Genomic DNA, 27,841 nt, shown 5'->3' on the forward strand with positions numbered 1-27,841 from the left:
TGAGTTTGGCAGGCCTTTGCTCTGAATCCACAGAAGCAGGGCCAAAGAGCATGATATTTGCATATTTACTCATTTAAAGTTAAAAAAATTCTGCTACTTTCCAAGCCCTTACTGTATCTTTGTGTGTGTGTGTGTGTGTCTAGAAATGGAACTGGTTGGGCAGAAGGTGTGGAAGACTCCCTAGGCTCTGGGAAGAGAGGCAGCAGGGAGAGAACTAGCTGAGCAAGCAGGAGATCCAATACCCCTGTGCTCCGGTCCTTGCTCCCAGCACAGGCCTCAGCTTCTCATGGGTCACCTCCTTTCAATTTTGGGGGGGGGCCAGGAAGAAGGGGGAGCAGGAAAAGCTGGCAGTAAGAAATAAAGGGTTGGATCAATAAAGGAGGAGGCATTTGATGATGAGAGTACACTTATTTGCAGTACTCTGCATTACCGTGGGGCTGGAAGGCAGCAGTTAAGGGAGGTTGGAACCCAGCTCTACATTCTGAAGGGCCCTCCTAACTTGACTTACAGGGCTGCTGCAGGATGAAACTTCAAGCAACTCTGAAGGCTGAAAGGGCAGTTTGAACAATTAGGGAGGCAGGGAGCAAAAAACCCAGGTTACAACAGTCCAGAAAAAGGAAGAGTCATTTGCTGATGCTTTAGACAAACAGGCTACTACTGAGTTGTAAAGGAAGTAGCAGCAGGAATTAGCAAGAGACCGTAGGTATTAAGAAGAGGAGTCAGAAGATTATTTTAATGTTTTTATAACATGGACAGCAGAAAATTGGCGGCAATCGGTCAGTTTGGTAAAGGGGAGAATCCGAGAAAGGAAGACTGTTTTTGCTTTTGTAATTTAAGACGTCAACCCCAGATGCTCGGTGTAATATATGGAAAGATGCTATACTTAGCCTGACTCGAAAGGGAAAGTTTAGATGCCACAAACATAGGTTACTGTGACACATATACATTTCCCTGTCAAATGAGTAATCTCGGAAAATTCTCTTTCCCTCCATTCTTGGGGCCATTTCGGAGCTCCTAGACTACGTTTCCCAGGACGCCCTGCGCCACGCCCCGCTTCGCGCCTCTGGGAAGGGGGTCCCGTGAGTCTCTGGGCGCGGAGCTCCGCCTCCGCCGCTGGGGGCGGGGCGACGTCGGACTCCAGGAGCGCCGGATTACGCACTTCCTGCGGGGGTTGGGGCCGAATCGCTGTGTGGCGGGTTCGAGTCCCGCCTCCTGACTTTCGCCCCTAGCCCCTGAGTCCCGGGCGGGGCGCTTTCTCCTGGTATCCTCTCCACGGACAGGGGCGGTGGCACACCTGGGACTTCACCATGGAGGACTACCTGCAGGGTTGTCGAGCCGCTCTGCAGGTAACGAATCCCGGTCTGTGATCGTAAGGAATGAAGCATGAGGTGCAGAAAGAACGAAGATGTGGGATCTGGGGAGCCCCGACGGTGTGGGGAGGGAACACGGAATTGTGGGGAGGGGGCTTGGGATCGGATCAAGCTTGGGGCCGGGGGGAGTGAGGAACGAGAACCTAGCTCTGGGGGATGCTGCTCCGTCTCCCGGGTTTTGGCTGCTGCCTTTGGGGTCTCCCCAAGAGCTGCGAGGAGGAATCGTGGATGTGGGACCTGCATCTGAGCCTCTGCTCACTGTCACCTGTGTCAGTTCCGTCAAAAGGTGGAGCGGCTGTGCCGTCGGCTGTAGTGCCGCGCGAGGTGTATTTATCCTTTTCTCCCCGCCCCTCTTTCAGTTCACCGCTCACCCGGCCTCCTTGGCCCATTGGCCTCCCGGTGAGCCCCGGAGGTACGAGAGAACCTGGGCCCACGGCCTTACTGCTTTAGAAGAGCTGTTTCTGTCTGGCGGGTGGAACTCATTCTAGATTAGAGAATCATGTTTTACTTTTTTTTTTTTTTTAAGATTTTATTTATGTATTTGAGGGAAAGAGCATGAGAGGGGAGAGGGTCAGAGGGAGAAGCAGGCTTCCCGCTGAGCCAGGAGCCCGATGTGGGACTCGATCCCAGGACTCTGGGATCATGACCTGAGCCGAAGGCAGTCGCTTAACCGACTGAGCCACCCAGGCGCCCTAATCATAACTTTAAATCTGTTTTTAAGCTAAACATGCTCAATACTGTAGGCATATGTGTTGTTGACCCAAAACTTGCATTCCTCTGCCTCCAGTTTTCTTCTGTGGCCTTAACGCACATAAATTACGTAAGAATCCCCCCGCCTGGAAGGGATAAGCCCAAAGTGTGTTTGGAATGAAAACTATAAGCTTGACTTATTTTTGGTACTTACTGTGGCTTATTTTTGGTACTCTGAGCTAGTTGGAATCTCCCAGCCATGCGGACTGGTCAGGCAGCATTTCATTTGGCTGCTATTCCCAGTTAGCAGAGAGGCTCTAGGAGGTCACCTGCCCCCCCCCCCCCCCCCACTTCAAGTTACACTGCCCATGTGGAGACCTAGACGGATGGTTGACTATGCATTCCTTTCTAAGTGTCTTAAACTCTGCAAATTCCCCTGGCCAATAAATTCCGGTCTTTAACAAATCCTAAAAGTCACCTAATTTACTTCTGTGGACTCGGCTGCTGAAGCATAGGGGTGAAGGACAATTTTAATAGTACCAATTGCACCAAATTTTTGTTTCTGAAATACAGATTTGGGGAAAGTTGATATAATGCATAGGGCAATTTGGAACCATTTCGTTTGGTTACCTCTGATTTCCACCACTGGGAGCTCATTGGAGGACCAATGTAGAATCTTTGTGGCACTGTTCTGAGTGCTAAGCAGTGGAATGTTTTCCCCCATAATAACCCAAATGAGGGGTCTCCTTTCCACCATTTGGTAAAGAGCCCTTGGACCCGAAACCTCACCAAATAGCCTTTCATTGCATGCATCTATCTTTCAGCATCTATGCTTTAGAGTCCCCCCAGGTTAACAGCATATCTCCTACAGCAGTATGAAGCTGAAAAATAATTGGGTTTTTCCGGTATTGCTGGTATCCTGACCTTTTTTTGCCTGCATTCATCTCCTAAGGAGCAAGATCTAGATCTTTCTTTTTCTGAACTTGTGAAGGTGAGGTTGTGTCTTAGAGTTCTTCTTATCACACAGCCTAGCCAGGGCTGGGAGAAATGAGAAAACCGGACTCTAGGAATGTTAGTGAAGGAACTGGTGGCAGGACGTACAGGTGGTGGCCAACAACTTAGATAGCTTTTAATTATAGAAGTGGTAAATGCACACAGTGAAAAAACCTAAATACAAAGAAGATATGAAATGAAAAAGAACAAGATCTTTTCTTCGTCTCCTCATCCCGTTCCCCAGAGGCTGCACTGTTGTTTCGTGTGTAAAGAAAGACATGATTTAGACAGAGATTCTGTTAAGTTTGAGTGTTTCTGTTAAGCTATGTTAACTTTTCGGGAAATGTGGATGCTTGACTTTTACACAGGATAGAGACAGCTTATAACCAGCCAACTCCTGTTGATACCAGATTTTTTTCTCTGGCATCTGATACCAGAGACATTTTCTGCAGCCTCTGCCACAACGATAGTAGGATGTTCCATTTAAAAGAAATCCTGGGTCACCTGGGTGGCTCAGTCGTTAAGCGTCTGCCTTCTGCTCAGGTCATGATCCCAGAGTCCTGGGATCGAGCCCCGCATCGGGCTCCCTGCTCAGCAGGAAGCCTGCTTCTCCCTCTCCCACTCCCCCTGCTTGTGTTCCCTCTCTCACTGTGTCTCTGTCTGTCAAATAAATAAAATCTTTAAAAAAAAAAAAAAAAGAAAGAAATCCTGTTTAACTAAATGTCCTATTCATGGTGACTCATCTTTCACTACTAGTGGGGAAAAAACCTTTGCTTCAGGGTGGAGCTGCGTTCAAGTGTAGGTATTCATCCAGCAGCCTTCAGATAATCTGCGTTGTCTGCACTGCTCATTGCGGAAGGCAGGAATCGGGAGTGGCTGGCTATCCTGAAGACACCATAGTCCTTTCGTCAGTATCGGTACCATTTTCTCTGCTGGGAGGGCTTCTCTATCTCTGGCTCTCTGTCTCCTTTTTTTCCTCCCTCATTAACTATTTTGTAGAGGAGGCACCAGACCATATTCAGCTTCAGAAGGCTGGTAGTTGCTTTTGCCAGCCCTAGAGCCCATCCTCACTCCCCGCATTGAGGTCACAAAGAGCATCAGGATCTAGTCATTGTGACTAGTGGGTTTGGGTGGTTTTTTTGTTTATTGGTTTCTTTGTTAGGAAGAAAAGTTTATATTTACTTGGGGCTCTCAGATTGTATTTCTTCCATTGGCAGCTCAGGTTTCCTCATGCTCTAAGTATAGCTGTATCTGCCCTCACCCCTTCCTCTGATGGTCAGAAAAGCGAGATTATTTCGCTTGTGCTCTCAGCTGGTGGAGGATGCGGTGGGGTGGGGGTTAAGAGTTACACGTTTTTCCTAAATGAAGAGAAGGGTGCCTTATAAGTCGGGCAGCTCAGGACAGTTTTAGTTTATTCGCACATAACCATTTATTGCATCCCTTTTCATTCTCAAAGTGTCCCTGTTTGAACAACAGAATGTTTAGTCGCCGAAGTCATAAACTAAGTTCAGGATTAAGATACATGCCCACGAAAAGATAGCGAGTTCCTTAAGGTAGGAGTTCCATATGAGTGCTGGCAGCTGGAGGTCTGGAGGAGGAGGATTGCTGTGGTCTGGGTGGAAAGGGAAGGCGACACAGAGACAGGGGCTTTAGGTGGCATGAATGGACTAGGAGGGATGGGTAGAGAAAGAAGATGGAAGGCAGCTCATCTTTCTAACCACCGAGTAGGCACTTACAGGCTATCTCATTTAATCCTCATAACAACTTCATGAAACTGGTTACAGTATTATCATTTTTAAAACCAAAAATGAAGCTTAGAGAGGCCCAAGTCCCACAACAAGTAAGAAGCAGAGCTGGGGGTGGGGGGTGTGCCTGGGTGGCTCCAGCCGTTGGGCGTCTGCTCAGGTCATGATTCCCGGGGTCCTGGGATCGAGTCCCACATCGGGCTCCCTGCTCAGTGGGGAGCCTGCTTCTCCCTCTGCCTGCCGCTCCCCCTGCTTGTGCGCTCTCTCTCTCTATCAAATAAATAAAATCTTTAAAAAAGAAAAAAGAAGAAGAAGAAGGAAAAGGAGCAGCAGCAGAGCAGGGATTTAGCCTAGTCTGTGGTCTCTTCAAATGGCAGTTCTGCTGCTTTCTGACAGAACAGAGTGCGAAGGTCAGAGCTGGGAATATGCACAGCACGTTTTGTGGGTGGTGCATAGACCGGACAGGCTGGGGTGGTGGTGGGCCCTGACAGGGAAAGGAAGGCCACCACAGCCCCTGCTCAGTCCTTTCCAAGATATGGCAAAAGTCCCAGAGGATTGCTTTTGTATTCATTCCTTGTGGCTGCTCTCTTGGCTTGCCTGAGCAAGGGATTAGTTGTTCACCTTCTTGTGGATTTCATTTCTCCTCAGAGTCACAGACTTAGTGGTATGTGGTCCCTTCTTTCTGCTTTTCTGCTTAGCCTCCATGCTGCGGATCTGACCGGTCCTGATTCAGCTGAAGCAGCACTAATGTGAGTTTTGGAAAGTTTCTTTGGGGGCCCAGCACTAGGTCTGTCCCTCTTGCTCTGCCTTTTCTCCGTTCCGCATCCCTTTTTTCTCCAGAGTCAGAACCATATGGCCATGCGTGTTTATGATATGGTTCCCTTTCTAGGGAACATGGTGCCCGCCTTACTGCTTCAGTGAGCTCGTTATCTGTGCAGCCACTTACGTCGAGTGCTTTGTTGCCACTTTGGTCCACAGCCATCTGGGCAGTTCTTGGTATCCAGGAAACAGGGGGACTTTCTCTGGTACCCGGAGGAGGAATTGCAAGTTAGAGGAGTTACTGTAGGACTGAATTCTTGTATAATGTAGGAAAAGAGTTTAATATTGGAAAGAATCTCCGCTCTCCCCTACCGTTCAGTATGGGCGGGTCTGGGCTGCCACCCTTGTGAGGTAGGCTTAGAGAAACGGGTGCAGGGAAGAACCTAAGGGCAAACTTTCCCCAGAAGTCCTCTTTGCAAAACCTCGACGGGTAATCTCTGCCTTTTGTACTTCTCTGGGGGTTGGGAGTAGGAGATGCGGAAAAAGGTGGTTTAAAAACAGAAACCTGGGGCACGTGACAGGCTCAGTTGGAAGAGCATCTGACTCTTGATCTCTGGGTTGTGAGTTGGAGCCCCATGTTGGGTATAGAGATTACTTAAATAAAATTAAAAAAAAAAATCTATTTAGGGCAATTTATGGCACCAGATAGGGCAATTTATGCCACTAGAAGTCTTATAAAATTGTACCTTTCTGGCTGTAGCTTCCTGGGGAAGGGAGGGGAGTGGGTAACAGCCGAAGAGGCAAGATGATTCTAGGTTCACCAAGATTCCCTTTCCTCCTATAGTTACATTACTTGATAACTGTTGATTGCTGTGTTTTGCTCCCCTGAACCCCTTTCCTACTTTTTGAAACTCTTGCATCTAGCAAATCTTTCCTGATTGAAGAAGTCAGATTGTTTGGATTTTCACCTGTCTGTAACCCAGTAGTTCTCGGCTGGTGGTGATTTTTGCCCCCAGGAATATTTGGCAAATCTGGAGACATTTTTGATGTCATTCCTGAGGGTGCTACTGGCATCTAGTGGGTGGAATCCGGGGATGCTGCCAAACATCCTCCCTCGCACAGGACAGCCCCCACCCACAACAAATGATCCAGTCCAAAATGCCAGTAGTACTGAAATTAGGAAACTCTGCTATAACTGGTATATCTCATTTTATCTCTTATCTCTTCCTCTGTCAGAAGCACGCTGAGATAGAAGTTCAAAAATAAACTGGTAAGAGAGAATTCTTGTGCCCTAAGCTGAGCCATGGACTTTATGGTCTCATTATATCTGGCAGAATGCTCATTCCTGGAATGAAATAATAATTCCTTTTTTTTTTTTCAAGATTTTTGTTTATTTATTTGTCAGAGAGAGAGAGAGCACAAGCAGGGGGAGCGACAGGCAGAGGGAGAAACAGGCTCCCCGCTGAGCAAGGATCCCAGTGCAGGGCTGGATCCCAGGACCCCAGGATCATGACCTGAGCCTAAGGCAGATGCTTAACCAACTGAGCCACCCGGGTGTCCCTACCTCAACCTTTCTGTGCTCAGTTTCCTCATCTTCAAAACAGAGATAACCAACTGAGCCACCTAGGCGTCCCTGAAATAATAATTCTTAAAGTACCTACCTCTTTGGGGTTGTTTTGAAGATTAAATAGTTAGTTCATGCATGTAAAAATATTACAGCAATGCACGGCACACTCAATAAAATAAATGTTTCCAACAAAGCAAAACCCTGCTTTGTCTCTGCTATTGTGGGCACTGTGGTTTTAATGTATTTTATTTAAGATTCTGACAGCTAGGGAGATGCAAGAGAACAAGGTTAGGAATAGCAGATATTCCTCCCTCCTCGGTTCTTATTAATAGCTGGATTTTTCAAGCTTTAAAAATAAAAGTTCCAGGGCTCCTGGCTGGCTCAGTCGGTGGAGCATGCAATTCGTGATCTCAGGCTCATGAGTTCGAGCCCCACATTTGGTGTAAAGATTACTTAAAAATAATAGTAAATAATAAATTATAAAAATAAATTATAAAAATAAAAGTTCCAGCAGCAGCAGCTGTTCTTGTTTTTGTTTTTTTTTTAAAGATTTTATTTATTTGACAGAGAAAGACACAGCAAGAGCAAGAACAAAAGCAGGGGGAGTGGGAGAGGGAGAAGCAGGCTTTCCGCGGAGCAGGGAGCCTGATATGGGGCTCGATCCAGGACCAGGGATCATGACCTGAGCCGAAGGCAGACGCTTAATGCCTGAGCCACCCAGGCTCCCAACTGTTCTTGTTTTAATTTGAACCTGCTGGGGAAAGTGTCTGTGTCCTGGGTAGTGAGAGTGTTAGTTGTATCTGCTTATCATTGAGGCTTCTCAGGGTTGGGGGAGTTTTCATGGCCTGGATAACTGGACTAGATTTTATTTTTACCTTCATTTTCAAGAGCTCTTCACCTCTTATGATTTAGAAGTATAAGGATGCTTTTCCCTATTTTGAAAATGGCAGGGGTCAAAGACCAGAAAAACAAACTGAGGTTGATATGGCTTGAATACATCAGCTACCTCAACTGCTCTACCTTTGATTTCTCAAGTGCCCAAGGAAGCATAAGAAGTTAGAGATTTATTTACTGCTATTCTTTTTTAAGTTAATAATCAAGGAGATGGTGTAGTAGGAGAAAGGGCACTTTTCTACTTACTGGATATGTATGGAATGCTTAAATTTAGCTAAACATGGGTGGCCTCTCAGCCATTTCCTCATCCATGAAATGAGGACCTGTAAGATTATCTGATCTACCTCCTCTGTGAAGATCGGTGAGAAGAGGTATGTGAAGCCCTGCTCACATATAAGGTAAATGGAAATAGAAATGCTTCTGCTAGTGTCCCATTCTCCTTCCTCACCAGGAGTCCCGGCCGCTACACATCGTGCTGGGAAATGAAGCCTGTGACTTGGACTCCATGGTGTCAGCTCTTGCCCTGGCTTTTTACCTGGCAAAGGTGAGTACTTAGCAACAGAGTCCCTTAGAATGATAAGATCTGGATGCAAGACCCAGCTCTGCTACTTAACACTATTTAGTCTTGGGTCAGTTAAATTCCTTGACTTTGCTGAGTCTCAGGTCACCATCTCTAGAATCTGAAATGATACTATTTTGCAATGTTGCTGGGAGGATCAAATGAGTAGATGTATTTTGAAGAAATTGTAAATCATAAAGCGATATTCAAACTTACTGAGTTCTTCTGGGTACCAGTGGTCTCATGCCCAGGTCAGTTTTTGAGGACTGATAATCCCTTCTCTGCAGCATCTAGAACTAGGTCTTTTCCAATAGTTACCTTGTTGACCTTCATGTTATGCTAAGAAGGAGAGAGGGCAAGAGTTGTCCTTTTTTTTTTAATTTGTTTTGTTTTTTAAAGATTTTATTTATTTATTTGACAGAGAGAGACACAGCGAGAGAGGGAACACAAGCAGGGGTAGTGGGAGAGGGAGAAGCAGGCTTCCCGCCGAGCAGGGAGCCCAGTGAGGGGCTCGATCCCAGGACCTGGGATCATGACCTGAGCCGAAGGCAGACGCTTAACGCCTGAGCCACCCAGGCGTCCTGGTCCTTTTATTTTTTTATCAACTGGGTAATTGTGGCTTTGAGAAAGTCAGTGACTTACCCAAGATCACATCTCCTTTAGTCCCAATAATTTTGTTATTTTTCCTGTTTATTCCAAAACATTGCCATGTGTTCTTTTCACTTTCCTTATCCAGACGACAGAGGCCGAGGAAGTCTTTGTGCCAGTCTTAAATATAAATCGTTCTGAGCTACCTCTACGAGGTGACAATGTTTTCTTCCTTCAGAAGATTAACATTCCAGAGTCCCTCTTGATTTTCCGGGATGAGATTGACCTCCATGCCTTGCACCAGGCTGGCCAACTCACTCTTATCCTTGTTGACCATCATGTCTTACCCAAGTAAGTAGAAGGAAGTTAAGCCGATATTTATCATGTGCCATGTTGAGTTCTGATGATTAAGAAATAAAGAGAGGAAGAAAGAATTTCTGCTCTCGGGATCTCACAGGCTAATTGTAATTGCTGGGTTATATCAGATATAGAAAATCAACAGAAAATATTGTCAGTTCTCCAGTTATGCAAGTAACAAAAAGAAATAGAAACATGGATAGGTGAAACTAAAGGAGAACTCAGAAATCATTTAAAGCTGCCTTTGGCATCACTATTTTGTGGCAGATTTATTGTAATAGAAGCTTTTGAATAATGGTTACAACTCTATTTTTAATTTTTAAAAAGCAAAATTATTTCCCACATAAGGCAATATCTCATTAGTTGCATTGTGATGGGTGTTGGAGGTGTGTGATAACCGACACTCTAGAGGACAAGAGGTGCACGAAGGATGGGGTAGTTAAATATAGTCAAGGGGAGTAGAGGGCGTGAGGAAAGGTTTCCTAAGAGAGTTGACCCTTGATCTCACTCTTGAGTGTTTGCTCCTGGAGTGGGGAGGCAAGATAGTTAGGAAAAGCATCCAGGCAGAGAAAGGAATTAATATAAGCAAAGGCAGACAGGCATGAAATAGCATGGTAAATTGGCAGAATTGGAATTTGTTTTGCATGGCTGGAGCATAAAATGTGACAGAGAAGTAGGACAGAGGAAGAGGTGAGACTAGGGAGGTCAGTGGGGGCCAGATTGTAGGCCCTGCCAAGGAGACAAGACTTGGTGTTAGGGTAGTGGGGAACTATTGGGAGTTATATTTATTCCAGATCCTAACAAAATCAAATCTGCATTTTTCAAATGATCATTCAGCAGCTTTGTGGAGGACAGCACAGGGGGGCCCCAAGATCAGGAGTCGGTCTTTGGTTAGGAAACTGTTGGAATAATCCAGATGAGAGATACTGAGGGCCTAGAATAAGGCAGTAGCAGAGCCATGGTGGTGGTGGGGGGCGTGTAGAAAAGATAGAAGCCATGGAATCTGATGAACTGTGTGGAATTTGGGTATTAAGTGGATTGAGATGACAGGAGAGATTTAGATGTTGGATGCCAAGGGTGTCAATCCGAAAGGCAGCTCCCAAGGACATCAAATACTTGTAGATACTTGTAGCTGATACTTCACCAAATTCACTTATACACTATTTAAAGATGACTTCAGTTACAACATGTAGGAAAAGACTTGAGAACAGGGAGGCAGAGGTAGAAGTGACCAAAGTTCTGAATGTTCGCCTAAGATGTGCATTTTCCTTCATGGGTGAGGTGGAGATTTGGTTAGAACTGGCTGGAGTGTCCCTACCCATCTTTCCTTCTCTTTGCCCTACCCCCCGCTTCTGCACACAGAGGTGACGCAGCCCTAGAGGAGGCGGTAGCCGAGGTGCTAGACCATCGGCCCATCGAGCAGAGGCACTGCCCTCCCTGCCCCATGTCCGTGGAGCTGGTGGGGTCCTGTGCTACCCTGGTGACCGAGAGAATCCTGCAGGGGGCACCAGAGATCTTGGACAGGCAGACTGCAGCCCTTCTGCACGGTGAGGGTGGCTTTCGGGTCGGGAGAGGGGAAAAGTCTCTTGTTTTTTTTTAAGTCTAGATCCTCATTCTTTTTTCTTTTTTTTAAGATTTTATTTATTTATTTGTCAGAGAGAGCACAAGCAGGGGGAGTGGGAGAGGGGGAAGCGATGTGAGACTTGATCCCAGGACCCCGGGATCATGACCTGAGCTGAAGGCAGATGCTTAACGACTGAGCCACCCAGTTTTCCCGAGAATGGAAAAGTCTAGACTTCCAGCTTGATCATACCCTCTCCAAGCTATCCCGTCCATTTCAAAGGCTGGGTCCTTTCAGGGGACAATTAGACATTAAAAGGCTGTGGTGAGGGGTGCCTGGGTGGCTCAGTCGGTTAAGCATCTGCCTTCGACTCAGGTAGTGATCTCAGGGTCCTGGGATCAAGCCCCGCGTTGGGCTCCCTGCTCAGCGACAGCCTGCTTCTCCCTCTGCCTGCCACTCTGCCTACTTGTGTTCTCTCTCTCTCTGTCAAATAAATAATTAAAATCTTTAAAAAAAAAAAAAAAAAAAAGGCTGTGGTGAAAGCAGAAAGGAAGCACGGGACAACAGACCTAGGGGCTGCCTACTGCAGCATTGTATGATGGAAAGAGAACCAGCCACAGAAGCAGGGAATGGATTCTAATACCATTCCTGTCCAGGAGGTTGTTATGTGACCTTGAGCAAGTTTCTTCACCTTTCTTGTTCTCATTTTTTCCATTTGTAAAAAAAAAAAGAGAGAGAGAGAGAGAATTGGATTAGACTATCTCTTCTGACTTCTAAGTTTCTTTCATGGAATTTGGCCTACAGAAGGGAGGTCATCTCTCTCTAACTTGGTTTCAAGATCTCTGATGATTGGGGTGCTCAGGCACCCTTTCTGCCTTTTCCCCATTTTCCTGCCTACATTTTAATTTGGTCTGGGGAAGTCTTACTCAAGACACAGTCCCAGTTTCTTGTTTTGTTTTCAGTGAGTTTGCCACACGGTCTTCTCTATTATGTCCGTCTGGTTTGAGGGTTATGTGCGTTCTAGTGGTTGCGAATGGAAGGCCATAGGATTTGAGTTTTGTCTCGTCTCCACAGGGACAATCATCCTGGATTGTGTCAACATGGACCTGAAAGTTGGAAAGGCAACCCCAAAAGACAGCAAATATGTGGAGAAACTGGAGGCCCTCTTCCCAGATCTGCCCAAGAGGAATGACATCTTTGACTCTCTACAAAAGGCAAAGTTTGATATATCAGGTATGAAACAGTAAACTGACTTCTCTCCCTTCCACGTGAGAAAACAGATGGGCGAGACTTGTTCATCGTATTCTTTTTTTCTTTTTTTAGAGAGAGAGTAGAGAGTGCACAGACTTGGGGGTGGGGGCACAGAGGGAGAGAAAAAAGTCCTAAGCAGGCTCCACACTCAGCATGGTCTCATGACCCTGAGATCAAGACCTAAGCTAGAATCAAGAATCTGCTGCTTAACCAACTGAGCCACCTGGGTGCCCTGATTGTTCATTGTATTCTTGAACACCATTGAAACAATTTCAGAGCATGCATAATGATTTAAGCTTTACAACAGAGAGAACCAAGGTAGTATATGAGTCTGATCATGAACTTATCAATCATTTACTGGATTGTTCTATCCTGGCTGTTGGGTAGGAAGAGGAGGAATATATGAGTGTCAGGTTTCTGGTCTAATCAGAGAATATAGGTATATAAGTAAAATCTGCTGAAGGAATACTAAATTATTTGAGTGAGGTCTACATGATTGTTTAGGGAAGCAGGAGAAACATTGAGGGTGAATATACAAAGGACAAAGGAGGAGAACAAAAATAACTTCCATAATTTTTTACCCAGATACCACCTGTTGACATAAAAAAAAGAAAAGTACCACATGTACTTGTAGAAAGTTAAAACTGTGCAGAAAGGGGAAACAGCAACTATTGTGACTCAGTTATTTAAAATAATTTCTTATGTAGTTACATTCTTGGTTATCTCCCCTAGTCATTGCCCCTCAAAGAGAGGCTGTGTTTTTCCTCATCCTTGACCTGTCTTGGTGTCCTCACCTTCCTGGTCTGGGGACCTTGGGCTCTCTTGTTTGACCCCTGGTCTCAAATCCATTGTCTAGGACTGACCACTGAGCAGATGCTGAGAAAGGATCAGAAGACCATCTCCAGACAAGACACCAAGGTGGCCATTAGTGCAATATATATGGATTTGGAGGTAAGAGCAAAGTGTAGGTATGGGTGGGAGAGAAAGCCCTCAGTTATGTGCGTAACCTTGCTCCTCACTCCTGGCTCCCCTCCATAATATGTCTTGTACCTGTGTACCTTCTGTCATGTCTGCTGGCACTCCCACAGTCCATGACCTCTCACCGCACCACTGTGATAGGCTGCATATTGGTTTCCCTACTTCTTCTTTTGCACCCTACAAACCACTCTCCCCACAACGGCCAGAGTGATCTCTTTATAAGATGTAGGTCCGAAAAAAGCAAACATAAAACAAAAAAGATGTAAGTTGATCACATCAGCCTTCTCCCTCTGCTGCCTTTTCATTGCATTCCTTTTTTTTTTTTAAGATTTTTATTTATTTGTTTGTTTGTTTGTTTATTTGACAGAGAGAGAGCACACAATCAGGGGGAGTGGCAGGCAGAGAGAGAGGGAGAAGCAGGCTCTCCGCTGAGCAGGGAGCCCGACGCAGGGCTCCATCCCAGGACCCTGGAATCATGGCCTGAGCTGAAGGCAGATGCTTAACTGACTGAGCCACCCTGGTGTTCCTCTTTGCATTCCTAATAGAATTTAAAGGCCCTGCTGTGGTTTACAGGGCCCTCCTTGATCTGGCCCTCGCCTCTCTCTCTCTGACTTCATCTCCTTCCAGCCCCACTCCTGCACTCACACTGCTGTAGCCACACTAATTTTCTTTCTGTTCATTGGAACCATTAAGCTCATTCACACCTCAGGGCCTTTGCACTGGCTTTTGCCTTTGCAGAGCTGGCTCTTATCACTCAGGTCTTAATTCAGATGTCTCCTCTTTTAAGAGGTTTTTCCTCACCACTGTAATTGACATAATATTCTCTGTGCTCAAAAATCTAACAGTTTTTGAATTTTGTTCGTAGCACTTAATGGACTGAACTAATCAATTTCATGGTTTCCTTGCTTATTGTCCATATTCCTCTGGTAGTTTATCAGCTCCACCAGAGGTAGGACCCTGTTTCTTTTGTTTCTGCTGTATCTCTAGCACCTCTGCAGTACGTGGCAATTGTGGGTACTCAGTAAATTTTGTTGACTGGGTGAGTGAATATAACTTTGACAATGGTATTTCACTACCTGGTTCCATGTCATATTGATTTACATCATTTGACAACCTGATCTGAACACATTCCCTCATAGTCTGTACAGCTTTCTACTAAATACTAAGTAATTTCAAGAAAACAAAAGAGCCCGGTCTTTCCCCTTGCTGCCTCATTTGAGAAACAAACATAAGAACAGAGAAGGCTTGCCAAGTAGCATACATTGACACAGTACAAATCGACACATTAGAAATGCCAGGGATAGAGCACAGCCCTGACCTGAAATAGCTGGCAGTATCATCCAGTAGAAAAAATACTACCTGAGACTGTGGAGAAGATGAGTTTGGCAAAGAATGAAGGGCCAAGGGTGCAGGCATCCCGTGTCTGTTGTTATTGGTATGCCCCATTGTTCTGTTTTAGAATAAAATTAGCTCCGAGGCAAAGGCCTTGCTTGTTTGATGGCAAGAACAGGAGAGCCTTGTATGTGCCAGGCATGTTCCTTACATGATCATGCTTTAAGTTTTAAAACAATCACTTTTGGGGCACCTGGGTGGCTCAGTCGTTGAGAGTCTGTCTTTGGCTCAGGTCATGATCCCGGGGTCCTGGGATTGAGCCCTGCATCATGCTCTCTGCTCAGCGGGAAGCCTGCTTCTCCCTCTGCCACTCCCCCTGCTTGTGTTCCTGCTCTCGCTCTCTCTCTCTCTGTCAAATAAATAAAATCTTAAAAAAAAAAAAATCACTTTTGATAAAGTTTCTAGCCTCTTTTACAAATGAAGAAACTCAAGTCCGAGGAGCTTACTATACAACTCCCTGATTATATAGCTAATAGGTCATAGAGCTGATTTTCAAACCAGTTCTCTCTGAATCTAAAACCTATATTCTCCCCGTTCTACCTGCTGCTTCCCAGCACATAAATAACACAGAGTCAATATGAGATACTGTTCTTATGGAGTATAAGCCCCAGGTTAACATGGCAAGAAACCCTTCGTGAGCATGTTTTGTTGCTGGTGACAAAGAGGGTCCGGCTGAAGCTCTTATCACCGCCCTGTTTCTTCTCTTTCAGGCCTTTCTGCAGAGGTCTGGCCTCATTGCAGATCTCCATGCTTTCTGCCAGTCTCACAACTGTGATGTCCTGGTCACCATGACTATCTTTTTCAACACTCACAATGAGCCAGTGCGGCAGCTGGCTATTTTCTGTCCCCATGCAGCACTCCGAATGACGGTGAGTCTGTCCCTTCTGCAGCCTGAAGTCCCTACGGAGCTCTGCTTGTATGCACCACCCTGTGCTGTACAGACCTGTCCTTGGGGAGCACCGGGTGACTCAGTCTGTTGAGTATATTGTCTGACTCTTGATTTCTGCTCAGGTCATGATCTTATGGGTTGTGGGATGGAGCCCCACATCGGGCTCAGTGGGGGATCTGCTCGAGATTCTCCCCCTCTGCCCACCCCCTTGCGTGGGCACACACTTGCGCGCATGTGTGCACGAGCTCTCTCTCAAATAAATAAATCTTTAAAAAAAAAAAGACCTGTTTGGTTCTTGTATTTTTTTTTTAAAGATTTTATTTATTCATTTGAGGGAGAGACAGAGAGACCACAAGCAGGGGGAGAGGCAGAAGAAGAGGGAGAAGCAGACTCCCTGCTGAGCAGGGAGCCCAACATGGGACTCGATCCCAGGACCTGGAGATCAGGACCCGAGCCAAACGCAGATGCTCAACCATCTGAGCCACCCAGGCACCCCTTGGTTCTTGTATTTACACAGACGTCCCTTGACCTATTTCCCGAATCTTCCCTCCTCGCTTTTCCCCATTCTCTCTACATGTGAATATCCTTAATCATACTGTTGTTGAGAAAGAAAGATTCCAAAGACAATTAGAGACACAGTTCCTGTTTGAAGGAACTTGAAATCAGATTAAAAAGCAGTGTCATAAATCTGGAGTTAAAACTCAATTCTTGGTCTAATCATTAATTCCTCATCCCTGAAAACAAGTTCCTTTCTTTTTACCCTATTGCCTTGAAAATGGGAAACACCAGAGATGCCTTTTCTACTACTTACCCATGCAGGGATGAATTACTCTATCTACTGCTAACTCTGTAGAGAAGAAACCCAAGAGCAGGTTTGTTTTCTTTCCTGATCTGTTTGGCCACTTTTCCCACTACTTCCCCTTTCTTTTCCTCTGTTGGTTACTGATTAGCCCAGGGAAGAATTTAACAGTGGGCTTAAGACAGTCCAGGGGGCGCCTGGGTGGCTCAGTCGTAAATGTCTGCCTTCGGCTCAGGTCATGATCCCAGGGTCCTAGGATCGAGCCCCGCATCGGGCTCCCTGCTCTGCGGGAAGCCTGCTTCTCCCTGTCCCACTCCCCTGGCTTGTGTTCTCTCTCTCACTGTCTCTCTCTGTCGGATAAATAAATAAAATCTTAAAAAAAAAAAAAAAAAAAAAAAGACCAGGAACGTTTGGGATTTCTTGGGCAGTGTGAGGACTACCAAAGACTGGTCTGCATACAGTCAGATAATCTTTTGCTTCCAAAGAAGGTTATGTCACCCTTTCCTTTTCTGGAAGCAAATGTAATTTCATTTAGTGGAAGGTAGTTTGGCACTGTGGAAGGAACTACAGTTTTATTTATTTATTTGACACAGAGAGAGAGAGCGCACAACCAGGGGGAGTGGCAGGCAGATGGAGAGGGAGAAACAGACTCCCTGCTGAAAGGGAGCCCAATTCTGGGCTTGATCCCAGGGTCCCGGGATCATGACCTGAGCTGAAGGCAGATGCTTAACGACTGAGCCACCCAGTTGCCCCAAGAACTACAGTTTTAAAAGGCAGAAGGACATGTTTTCTCTCCCAGATTTGCCACTTACCTGCTCCTTGAGCTCGGGCAAGTCAATTGACTTCTGAGTCTGTACATGGCATAATATCACCCACTGATTAGTCTGATGTGATCATTAAACACAAGATCGTATGTAAAGCACATTGCAGGGCACAAAGTAAGCAGGCAGCAAACAGTGGCTCTTACTGATCATGTCATGAAGGCAAGGGTGCTTTGACCATAGGAAGTGCCTCTCCCACCTTCTGAAATGTCCCTGCCTTCTCCCCACCACACCCCCTCTGTGCTGTCCCCTGAAGCTGTGCAGATACCTGAAGATTCCCCACTGCACCCCTCTTCTCACAGTGTGCCCTCCCTTCTCCTCTCCCTCCTATGGTAGAAATTATATAAAAGAGTGATTTAGAACACTGGCTTTGGTGGTGGACCTGGGTTCAAGTGTCGGCTTTGCTTCATTCAAACTATGACCTCAGGCAATTACTTAATCCATCTGAGCCTCTGTCTCCCCACCTGTAAATGAAGGTAATACCAGTAACCATCTTATAAGGTAGTGGTAACGATTCAATGAGATGATATTTGTAAATGGTCAGACTCGGCACCATGCCTGGAATACCTTCCACCCCCACTTTGATCTGCTCATTCTTTCTGCCTCTGTCTTGCCCCTGACCTCAATCTAGATGCTTGTCCCATTGTAACTAAGGATGGAGATCAAGTTTTTAAGCACTTGAAACAACACTAGGTCAGGAGCTGGGGGTCCTGGGTTGTGGTTCAGCCTCTCCCATCATCTACGGGATTTTGCTCTCAGATACTTAAGCTCTTCAGGCTTGGGTTTACTTATCAATAAAACGAAATATATGATCTCAAATGTTTCTTCTGTTTCCAAATACTATGTGTATTAGCTAATGTGCTTTTTTCTGAAGCAATAATATTGAACTCTGGATGATTTAATTAAAAAAAAAAAAGTTTCTCTGTAAGAGAAGTCTCTATCTTAGAAACCGCAGCTGTTTGCTTCCCCACCTCATGTACCATCTCCCCATCTTGTCTCCTCTTTAGATCTGTGGAGTGCTGGAACACTCCCACTCTCCATCCCTGAAGCTAACCCCTGCCCCAAGCACCCACCCTCACCTCCAAGCCTATCTTCAGGGCAACACCCAGGTCTCTCGGAAGAAACTTCTGCCTCTGCTCCAGGAGGCCCTGTCAGCGTATTTTGACTCCATGAAGATCCCTTCAGGGCAGCGTGAGACAGAGGGTGTGTGCAGGGAGCAGGCAGACAAGGAATTGGACAGGGCAGGTAACTCCCTGGTTCCTGGACTGAGCCAAGATGAGGAGGAGCCTCCACTGCCCCCCACACCCATGAACAGCTTGGTGGATGAGTGCCCTCTGGATCAGGGGCTGCCTAAACTCTCAGCCGAGGTCATCTTTGAGAAGTGCAGTCAGATCTCGCAGTCACAGTCGACCGCTGCCTCCCTGTCTAAGAAGTGACTGCTGGGAGGGGACACGATGGTGAGAGAGGTTGCTGAACCACTTCAAATGCATGTTTTGAGATGTGTCGGCAGTTCCGTCTTCATGGCTCCGGGATCTGGTGTACTGTGTTCATGAACCGGGAAGAAGAAAGAAGTGAAAGAAAAGAGCTGCTCTGGGGATGGCTTCCTGCCTTTTCCGCAGATCTCTACCCATCAGACAAATCGTATTATTTAATTTAAATCTTCGAATCTGCGCTGACTCTCCTGTATTTCCCTGGCCAGGGGCACAGTATGATACCTGCACAGTTCCAGCAGAGTGGCACAAGAAGGTGTACCCTCAGTAAGGCTCTGTGACAGAACCAGTATCTCTCATGGAACCAAACATCCATTGTCTCCGTGTATTCATTTATCCTCTTCTTCATTCAGCTAGATAGAAAATAGAGTGTGCTTTGCAAACTCCTATTCCGTTTTCAGCCTTCAGCAGAATCCAACTCCATGATTCCTCTCTCTGTCCCCAGTTAGGTGACGGTAGCCGAGGCTGAGGTAGCTACATTTATTTGTATTCTGAGCTGATTATGACCCTTTTAAGATCGGTGGGGAGGGCGCCTGGGTGGCTCAGATGGTTAAGCGTCTGCCTTCGGCTCAGGTCATGATCCCAGGGTCCTGGGATCGAGTCCCACATCGGGCTCCCTGCTCCTTGGGAGCCTGCTTCTCTCTCTCTGCTCTCTCTGTCTCTCATGAATAAATAAATAAAATCTTTAAAAAAAAAAAAAAAAAAAAAAAAAAAAAGATCGGTGGGGAGCAGCTAAAAGACCATTATCTTCCGTCCTGGTCAACCGGCCTGGCTCTCAGTTTATTTGGATCCCTTGGTCCCAGAGCCACAGGGACCCCAGAAAGACCCAGAAGACCCCTGGTGCTTGAGAGTTTGGGCGACACCCAGGAAAGCCTTAAGACCATATAGGTACTCTTCCCAAAAGACAGAAGAACTGCAGTGAGAGCCCGGCTCTGGGCCCTGCCTTAGCGGCCCGGCAATTTCTCTTCCATCCTGTTCTCTTCTTGCTCACATTGAAAGAAAGTATGGAGTTCTAATACCGACTGCCGTGAACTGTGGGTCTCTTGGTAAGACACTTCATTTCTCTAGGCTTCATTCGCCCCGTCTGTAAAACTAAGGATCTGGACTGGATGTTCTCTGGTATTCTGTGATCTGCCTCTTGGTGCCATTGCTTCTCTCCCTGCTTCTCTGTATTGGTTTGTTTGTTTCTGTTCTACCTGGGAATGCTCAGGGTGGCTGAACTGTCTGTATTTATATGTGATTGTACCAAGGGACTCAGTTTCACGTAGCATGTACAGCGGTATGATTCATACCATAGTGACCCAGCAGAGAACTCCCCCATCGACTTGTTCTGCATGTGTAGAGTCTCCCTTTTCCCTTCAGACCAACCTGTTCCCCTTTTTCCTGCCCCACAGCCCAGCTTCATGTAAGTTGCCCGCGGTTCCACTGAATGGTGGGGTGCGTGAAACAGTTTTGGCATGATGTCTTCAGTATGAGGGGGATGGTGTGACTTCATTTTGAGGGGATGATGTCTGTAGCCGTTGGAAGGTAAAAATAGTGGTGTGATTATTGAACCAAAGGAATTTATGTTTTGTAACTTGGGTACTTTATTTTGCATTTTGTTAAAGTATTAAATACATTTTTTTTTCCTGTTTGGGGCCTTATTGTCTCTTCTTACCTCTGATAATGGTTTCAGCCTCCTCAAGATTCATCTCCCTTCTTCCTGCTGTATGGAATGTCTCCATTAACTTTTTTTTGGGAATGAAGAACAACAGTCTTCCATCTCTCCTTATCCTTGGCCGTTCATCTGTTTCTTCTTCCAGAACCCTCTTAATAACGGCGTTCCCAATCTTGCTTATGCTCAAAAAGCATAGTCTTAAAACCAAAATGTTTTTTACCATTTCCTTTTTTTTTTTTTCCCTTTTTCTTTTTTTTTTTTAAAGAGCAGCTTCCAGAAGTTATAAGGAGTCTGGAAGGGAAAACAAACTGCCTTCCTCGACTCCCCCAAGACTAGCCACTTTAGAAAATGTCCTCTCTTCCCTAAAACCCGCCCCCACATAGGCAGGGTTTTTCTTTTGGGCAAACCTGCTGCTTGGGAAGGGAAAGGAAGGGAGGTGGCAAAACCTGTTTGAAGGTGAGGTTACCTCCCTTCCATACTTCCCTCCCCCTTGGAGGCGAGAGCAACAACAGTGAGACAGAGAAAAAGAACACAGAAGTGCTGGGGACCTGGGACAACCAGCTCCCAGAAAGCTGCAAGTGTTTAAGGGAGACAGGAAGACATGTGAAGATGGGAACCACGCAAGAAGCGGGAGAAAAGACGTTAGACCTTGGGTAAGTAAGATCTGGCTCGCTTGATTGGAAATAAGCAACGAATAGTCTTGAGGGACTTTCCCACCGTCCAGCTCTGACCAGGGCAAATCTTGGCTTCCTGGAAGAGACGTGACTGCAAGAGAATGAATTTGCAGAGAAGGGATAGGGTGGCTCTAGGTAGGAAATGGGGAACTGGGGGTTTCAGGATAAATCCCTATCGTTTTGTTTTTAAAGGAAGCTTGTCTATTTTGTGTCAACTGCGTCTGTTGTCTGTTTTCTAACACCCACTCCCCAGAATGGCCCTCTGGAAAGCTGACCTAGAAAGAAATTTAGGTGCAGGTACTCCTTCCCAGCAAATCTGTCTCCCTCCTTACCTTCTTCCCCCACCCCTCCACCTCTGCCATGGTTTTTCCCTCACCACTCCCCAGTGTGGTGGAGGAAAGGCAGGCCTGACGAGGTGCCATCTTCCCCAACTCTGCCTGGTGACAGCTGGGCAGGTCTGTCTGGTTCCAGCCAGGTGTAATGTGGAATATCCTTACCCACTCTGTAGGCGGAGCAACGCCACAGAGGTAGATACGATTAGCTGGACATTCCATCTTCCCTCTGCTCCTAAGCCCCACAGGAGGGTTCATCTGTCTCCAGGAAGTGGTGGATGTGGTAGAAGTATCTGTCCCAGAGACAAGCTCTGACGTCTTTTCCAGTGTCTCCTACATACAGCCCAGTTCCCTTAAGACACTGCCTACTTGGTCTCATGATCACCCCCTCCCCCTGGGGACTCTTAGGGCCAGGGAGAATGCTGAAGCAGTGGGGCCAGCCGCATCCCTGAGACTTGGGGGACTGGAGCTGAAGGAGGAATGGCAGGACGAAGAATTCCCCAGGTGAGGACTGTGAGGGATGCTCATGAATGGCGGACCGGAAGGATGAATTAGGACTTGAAGGAAGGAGGGGTTCAAAGAAGGCAGAGGGGATAAGATAAGATAAAATCGTGGCGCGGTGGTTGCTGGGTAGCTCAGTCAGTTAAGCCTCTGACTCTTGGTTTCAGTTGATTCCATGATCTCAGAGTCTTGGAATCAAGCCCCGCCTTGGGCTCTGCACTCAGCAGGGAGTCTGCTTCCCCTCTCCCTCTCCCTCTGTGCCTCCTCCCACCAGTCCCTCAGCCCTGGCTCGTGTACTCTCTCTCTCTCTCTCTCAAATAAATAAATCTTAAAAAAAAAGAATTGTGCCTTGGTGAGAGGATTGATCAACTGATACCTGGCTTGATTCGTTTCACCTGCCTTTCTGCCCCTTTGTAATCTTTCCCCTCTAGGTTTCTTCCTGAAGAAGTGGACCCTTCTGAAGATCCTGACGATCCTGAGAGAGACTCACAGACAGGTAGGCCTCAAGTTCTTGATTCTAGGCCAGTGAAGGGCTGTGCCGCCCTCATCCGTTTGTGGTTCCCCTGCTCTTTCCTCAAATATCCCCTGTGTAAGTTCTTTAGAATTCACCCCATATATCACTACCATATGCAGGAATTCCAGCCTCCCCTGCCAACACACACATACTTTTCTATTCTTTTCTCCTCTCTCCTGACCCCAGGTACTCCCAGCACTTTAGCTTTGTGTGGCCTACGTCCCATGCGTAAGCGTCTTTCTGCCCCAGAGCTGCGACTGAATCTGACTAAGGGGACTGGAGGCGACGGAACTTCTCCCACGTGCTCCGAACCTTCCTCTCCTGATGGCAGTTCTGACCTGGACGTAGATGAAGTGGAGACCCCATCAGACTCAGAGCAGCTGGACAGTGGGCATGAATTTGAATGGGAAGGTGGGAAAGAGGCCTGAGGCCTGAGCCAGTACAAGTGGAAGCTAGAGCTGAAGCTCAGGGTGCATTTAATGGGACGAAAGTCAGAAACAATAAGGTGGGGGCCAAGTGGTAAGGTCAGCAAAATTAATTTCCTCAGAACGGAAAGGTCGAGTCTGTAGATCCAATGTGAGAGTAGTCAGTAGAGGGGTGGGGAGGGTCCTTTGTTTAGGAAGCTTTTATTGAGTGACTGTTACATGCTATTACTGGGCGAGAACCGAGTTCTAAGGGTAAGTAAGATCCGTCCTACCCTCAGGGAGTTCTCTGCTTAATAAGAAATTAACACATATACAAATAAGTGTAGTTGAAGATTATGGTCTACATATGTGTAGGGGACGGTCAGCAGGGATATGGACAAGGTCAGTTCTGCCTGAGAGGCATTAGCAAAGACTTCACAGAAGAGGTGATTCTGAGCTGGTCTTTATCAGGTAGCTGGGGAGGCATTCTAGGTAGAAGAAACAACTTGGGTAGGAACAGGGCATGTTGGACATGTTGGGGAATTCAAAGTATTAAGTATTATGATATTAAGGAAAACTTTGTTTCTTCTCTACTCACGACACTTCCGACACCAAATGTATGGATTTTACCCACACCAACTACTTCTCCACTTTTCCAGACATCAACAGGGCATCCTAGAGTTCACCTGTGGTGCTTGACAGGAGTTAGGACAGACCCCACAAGTTAAGGGCTCACCCACAAGATTGCCCTCGACTTCAGACACAAATCACATGTCCAAGTTGTCACCTGAACTTCTGAATCAGAGTGCTGTGTTAAGTTGGCAGGAGTCAAATCATGGAGGTCCTTGCTTCCACACTGAGGAGTTAAGATTTTATCCTGTAGGCAATGAGAAATCACTGAGTGGTTTTAATCAAGGGAGTAACATGATCAGATTTAATGGATCTAAAGAGGTTGGAAACAACTTAAGGTCCGTCAGTAGAGTATTGATTCTAATATGGTGCATCCATGCAATGGAATACTAAATACTAGGCAAGCTTTTTTTTTTTTTTTTTTTTAAGATTTTTATTTTTTAAGTAATCTCTACACCCAACATGGGGCTCAAACTCACAACCCCACCATCAAGGGTCAGTGTCGCACACGCCACCAACTGAGCCAGCCAGGCGCCCCTAGACAACCATTTTTTAAGATGAGGCAGCTGTTTCCATTGCTATGGAAGGATCATGCAGAATTAGTGGGTATAGTATATTGCCATTTGAGTAGGAAAGCTAGGGTAGAAAACAAAGCTTGCTCAAGCTGTGGGGTAGAGGGTGGAATGGAGTAAACAGACTAGAGACAGGGAAACCAGTTAGGTGGCTAGCACTAAGTCCAGGTGAGAAATGCTAAGAACCTGAATCAGGACAGTAGTAGTGGAAAGAATGATAAGAGAATATAATGGAGACATATGGAAGAAGATTTGGGGTCCAGTTGGCTTGAAGGCTGACAGAAGAAAATCTTTGATACCAGTTTTCTCTCTCAGCCAGCTAGATGGATGGAGTCATTCATCCAGAAAGGAAATATGGGAGAGAGGAGGAAGAGAATGAGTTCGAATTACACTTGGGTCTGGTGGCTTGGAGATGACAGAAAGACACAAACTAAAGATGTCCACTCTAAGCATTTAGGGACATGGGTTAGAGGGGCAAATTTGGAATCATCACCTTACCGGTAGTTATTGAAGACATGGGAGCAGATGAGCTCACCCAAGGAAAGGCGTGGAAAGAAAGAATCTAGAAAAAAACTAATACTGGCAAGGGCCATGGACCTACCATAGTGCAGGGTTACCTCAGGGCCAGTGTCTAGTGAAAAAGTGAGGATCGTGAGTCATAGGAAAGAGAAACCAGCAAGGCACTGGATTAATTGGACAAACTAGGGCTAGAGTCCTAGGAAAAAAAACTGAGGAATGAGCGGTTAGAGCAATCAACTCTAGGAACCTGGGGAAGGTAGAAGATACTGAAGGCATGTACCGTGCCTTATCGAGCCTTCCCCATCCCTCTCTTTCAGATGACCTGCCCCGGGCAGAGGGTCTGGGGGCCAGTGAGGCAGCAGAAACGCTGGGCCGGGGTTGTGTGTGGGATGTGGTTGGAGAAGACGGCCGTCACTGGAGGGTGTTCCGGACAGGACAGCGGGAGCAGCGAGTGGACATGACTGTCATTGAGCTCTACAAGAAAGCCCTCTCTCATGGTGGTAATGGCTCGCATACGTGGAGGGGGAAGAACCGTGACTTCTTGAATCAAATGCCGAAGTTGGAAACTCAGCTCCTGGCTTCAAAATCCTTTCTGTAACTTCCAGAGATCCTCGGAGTCCCTCAGCCTCAACAGATGTACTGTCCTACATAGTTGTGGACTGAATTTTCCCTTTGTCCTCTCCAGGTTACCATGGTGATGGCCTCAACGCTGTTATTGTCTTCACTTCCTGTTACCTACCGAGCAGCAGCATCCCCAACTATCCTTATGTCATGGAGCACTTGTTCAGGTGAGGTGGAAGCCCTGAGGGGCTTCAGGGGGATGTTAGGGAGGGAAAAGGGAAAAAAAAAACAACCCTGGGGCGCCTGGGTGCCTCAGTCGGTTGAGCGTCTGCCTTTGGCTCAGGTCGTGATCCCGGGATCCTGGGATCGAGCCCCACATCGTCAGGCTCCCTGCTCAGTGGAGATCCTGCTTCTCCCTCTGCCTCTGCCGTGCCCCTGCTTGTGTTCCCCCACCCCCGTCAAATAAATAAAAAAAATTTTTTTTTAAGATTTTATTTATTTATTTGACAGAGAGACACAGCAAGAGAGGGAACACAAGCAGGGGGAGTGGGAGAGGGAGAAGCAGGCTTCCCGCTGAGCAGGGAGCCCGATGCGGGGCTCGATCCCAGGACCCTGGGATCATGACCTGAGCCGAAGGCAGACACTTAACGACTGAGCCACCCAGGCGCCCCAAATAAATAAAATCTTAAAAAAAAGGAAAAAAGAACCCCCTGCACGATCAGCAGCTGACTGCAGAGTCTACAATAATGTCCCTCTCGCTCCCCACAACCCCAAGCGTGTACCTCCCTTGACAGTTGTGTCTCCCCCCAGGTATATGGTGGGAACTCTGGAGCTGCTGGTCGCTGAAAATTATCTGCTTGTTCACTTGAGTGGAGGCACAAGTAGGGCCCAGGTCCCACCTCTGGGCTGGATGCGCCAGTGTTACCACACTCTGGACCGGCGGTGAGCCACGAGGACAGGATGGCTGCAGCTCCCGCTGCGCTTTCTCTTTCCCTGTTTCCATTCTTTCCTCTTCCATTTTAGTCCCTTCTTCTTTTCCTTCTCCCTCTACAACCCTTACCAGGCCTCTCCTGTCTTCTGAACTCTCAGAGTCAGGGAAATCTGGTTTCAGATCTTGCCTCTGTCATTTACCTGCTCTATCATTTACCTTGGGCAAGTCACTTAACCTCCCTGGGGCTCAGTTTCCTTCTCTGCAAGATGGCAATGATGATACCTTTGCCAATGGCCATGGTGAAAACCCAATAAATCGGTGTGGCATGTTGCCGGCCACATAGAAGGTACCCCTTCCTCTCCTCCCCGTCTCGCCATTTAGTTTACCGCCCAGGCCGCCATCGTATGCTGCTCTCCGCCTTCATCCCTGACCCTTATGGCTTTGTTCCCCGCGATGTTCCTTTTCCCTTTTTCTTTCCCCCATCTTCCCTTTGCTCACTTTTCTAGCTCATTCTTTTTTGTTTTTGTCCCGGTCGTGGGGGGCATGGGAAAAGGAGTAGCCAAGAATTTATGTGAGGGTAGGGCACAGGAGGGAGATGGGGCAGAGGGATTCTGGTAAGGGAGTTGCCTAAAAATGAGGAGCATGAAGGGCTAAACACAATGGGTGGAGCTCAGATTACAGGCCAAGTTGTGGGGACTAGACCCAACTGCCAGAGAAATCTAGAAACTGCAGATGTGAAGGAAGTTAAAGCACAGAACATAGCTCCACCTGATCATCTGGCATGAAGGTGGAAGAAGAATAGAATGATCTCCTTCCTATTCTGCAGGCTCCGGAAAAACCTGCGCGCCCTGGTGGTTGTCCACGCCACCTGGTACGTGAAGGCATTCCTGGCACTGCTTCGGCCCTTCATCAGGTACCAGCTCTGAGGCCAAGGACCTCCCTGCCCCCATGTTCCAAATCAAGATTAAGAAGATTTTGCCCCACCCTGGCTCTTTCTAGCCTTAACCATGCTCTGCTTGCCACATTTCCCTTTGTAAGGGTCTCCAGGAACCCTCTTCCCAGTAACTTGGTTTATCCTCTCTTTTCAGTTCCAAGTTCACACGAAAGATCCGTTTTCTGAACAGCCTGGGAGAGCTGGCCCAGCTCATCTCCTTGGATCAGGTTCACATCCCTGAAGCTGTCAGACAGTGAGTCCCGAGCTTAAGGAGGGAAGTTTGGGGTGGGATGTATAAAGCCAGTTCCTGCTTTCTTAATGCCTTGGGGGAGATGAAGAGGAACTAAAAGATAGAGGCCCTGCTTCCACATGCTTTGGTATATCTGGGAAAACTGCACCCACCCAGAGAAGAAATTAAGGCCTGCATCCAACAAGAACAAATGAAAAAAAACTATACATATAAGTGCTGAGGCATCAGAGAATAAACGAATATTCACAGCACAGAACTTAGAGGAGATTGGGATCAGCCATAGAAGTTAGGAAGTCAAGAAGGGCAGTGAAGAGAAAATACCCAGTGGGGAGGTACTAGGGAACAAAGGAGCCTGATGACCACCAGCTCCAGCACCCAATCTTCAGACTCTTCCAATTCTTTGGCTTCTCTCCCAGACCAGTGAGTAAAACCTAGGTCCTGCTCCTGAACCATTTTTTTGTTTTTCTCTCCTAGGCTGGACCGGGATCTCCATGGCTCAGGAGGGACCTAGAGGAAGACAGGAACCAAGGGCCTTAGAACCAAGCAAAGCTTGATCTGCCTATGCCCTAACCCTGAAACATCTGGGCTGTTCCCTCAACCATCTCATCCTCAACCCCAGTACCACTGGACCTTCACGTTTCACTGGGGTGTCATTCCTC

General features: G+C 46.9%; 2 protein-coding genes across 5 annotated transcripts; both read left to right on the plus strand.

The window, feature by feature from the left end:
- Positions 1 to 1,120: 1,120 nt before the first annotated feature.
- PRUNE1 (prune exopolyphosphatase 1) lies at positions 1,121 to 20,336 on the plus strand. Of its 3 annotated transcripts, none has more exons than XM_045896686.3 (8): positions 1,121 to 1,346; positions 8,470 to 8,562; positions 9,314 to 9,516; positions 10,885 to 11,069; positions 12,158 to 12,316; positions 13,191 to 13,285; positions 15,415 to 15,573; positions 18,221 to 20,336. In XM_045896686.3, exons 1-8 carry the CDS (start codon positions 1,308 to 1,310, stop codon positions 18,647 to 18,649), a joined length of 1,362 nt encoding a protein of 453 aa, XP_045752642.1. In that variant the 5' UTR covers positions 1,121 to 1,307; the 3' UTR covers positions 18,650 to 20,336. The 3 variants fall into 3 exon arrangements, with proteins under 3 accessions (XP_045752642.1, XP_064444572.1, XP_064444573.1); XM_064588502.1 differs by lacking the exon at positions 1,121 to 1,346 and adding an exon at positions 3,752 to 3,960; XM_064588503.1 differs by lacking the exons at positions 1,121 to 1,346; positions 10,885 to 11,069.
- A 141-nt stretch (positions 20,337 to 20,477) lies between these two features.
- BNIPL (BCL2 interacting protein like) lies at positions 20,478 to 27,796 on the plus strand. Of its 2 annotated transcripts, XM_045896682.3 has the most exons (10): positions 20,478 to 21,013; positions 21,775 to 21,870; positions 22,299 to 22,363; positions 22,568 to 22,792; positions 24,824 to 25,006; positions 25,192 to 25,294; positions 25,878 to 26,009; positions 26,825 to 26,911; positions 27,087 to 27,185; positions 27,657 to 27,796. In XM_045896682.3, the coding sequence occupies exons 1-10, from the start codon at positions 20,970 to 20,972 to the stop codon at positions 27,691 to 27,693; spliced, it is 1,071 nt and encodes a 356-aa protein (XP_045752638.2). In that variant the 5' UTR covers positions 20,478 to 20,969; the 3' UTR covers positions 27,694 to 27,796. The 2 variants fall into 2 exon arrangements, with proteins under 2 accessions (XP_045752638.2, XP_064444578.1); XM_064588508.1 differs by lacking the exon at positions 21,775 to 21,870.
- The last annotated feature ends 45 nt before the right edge of the window (positions 27,797 to 27,841 follow it).

This window comes from Mirounga angustirostris, unplaced genomic scaffold, assembly GCF_029215605.1.
Source record: "Mirounga angustirostris isolate CCGP_5_RB_7025 unplaced genomic scaffold, mMirAng1.0.hap1 SCAF_4, whole genome shotgun sequence".
NCBI lineage: Eukaryota > Metazoa > Chordata > Mammalia > Carnivora > Phocidae > Mirounga > Mirounga angustirostris.

Bases quoted from the DNA above. Each gene is read 5' to 3' on its own strand.
- BNIPL (XM_045896682.3), top strand. From the start codon at position 20,970: ATGGGAACCACGCAAGAAGCGGGAGAAAAGACGTTAGACCTTGG. The intron at 25,007-25,191 runs GTAATGGCTCGC...TGTCCTCTCCAG, and splicing joins GAAAGCCCTCTCTCATGGTG to GTTACCATGGTGATGGCCTC. The intron at 26,010-26,824 runs GTGAGCCACGAG...CCTATTCTGCAG, and splicing joins TACCACACTCTGGACCGGCG to GCTCCGGAAAAACCTGCGCG.
- PRUNE1 (XM_045896686.3), top strand. From the start codon at position 1,308: ATGGAGGACTACCTGCAGGGTTGTCGAGCCGCTCTGCAG. The intron at 12,317-13,190 runs GTATGAAACAGT...TCCATTGTCTAG, and splicing joins GGCAAAGTTTGATATATCAG to GACTGACCACTGAGCAGATG. The intron at 13,286-15,414 runs GTAAGAGCAAAG...CTTCTCTTTCAG, and splicing joins CAATATATATGGATTTGGAG to GCCTTTCTGCAGAGGTCTGG.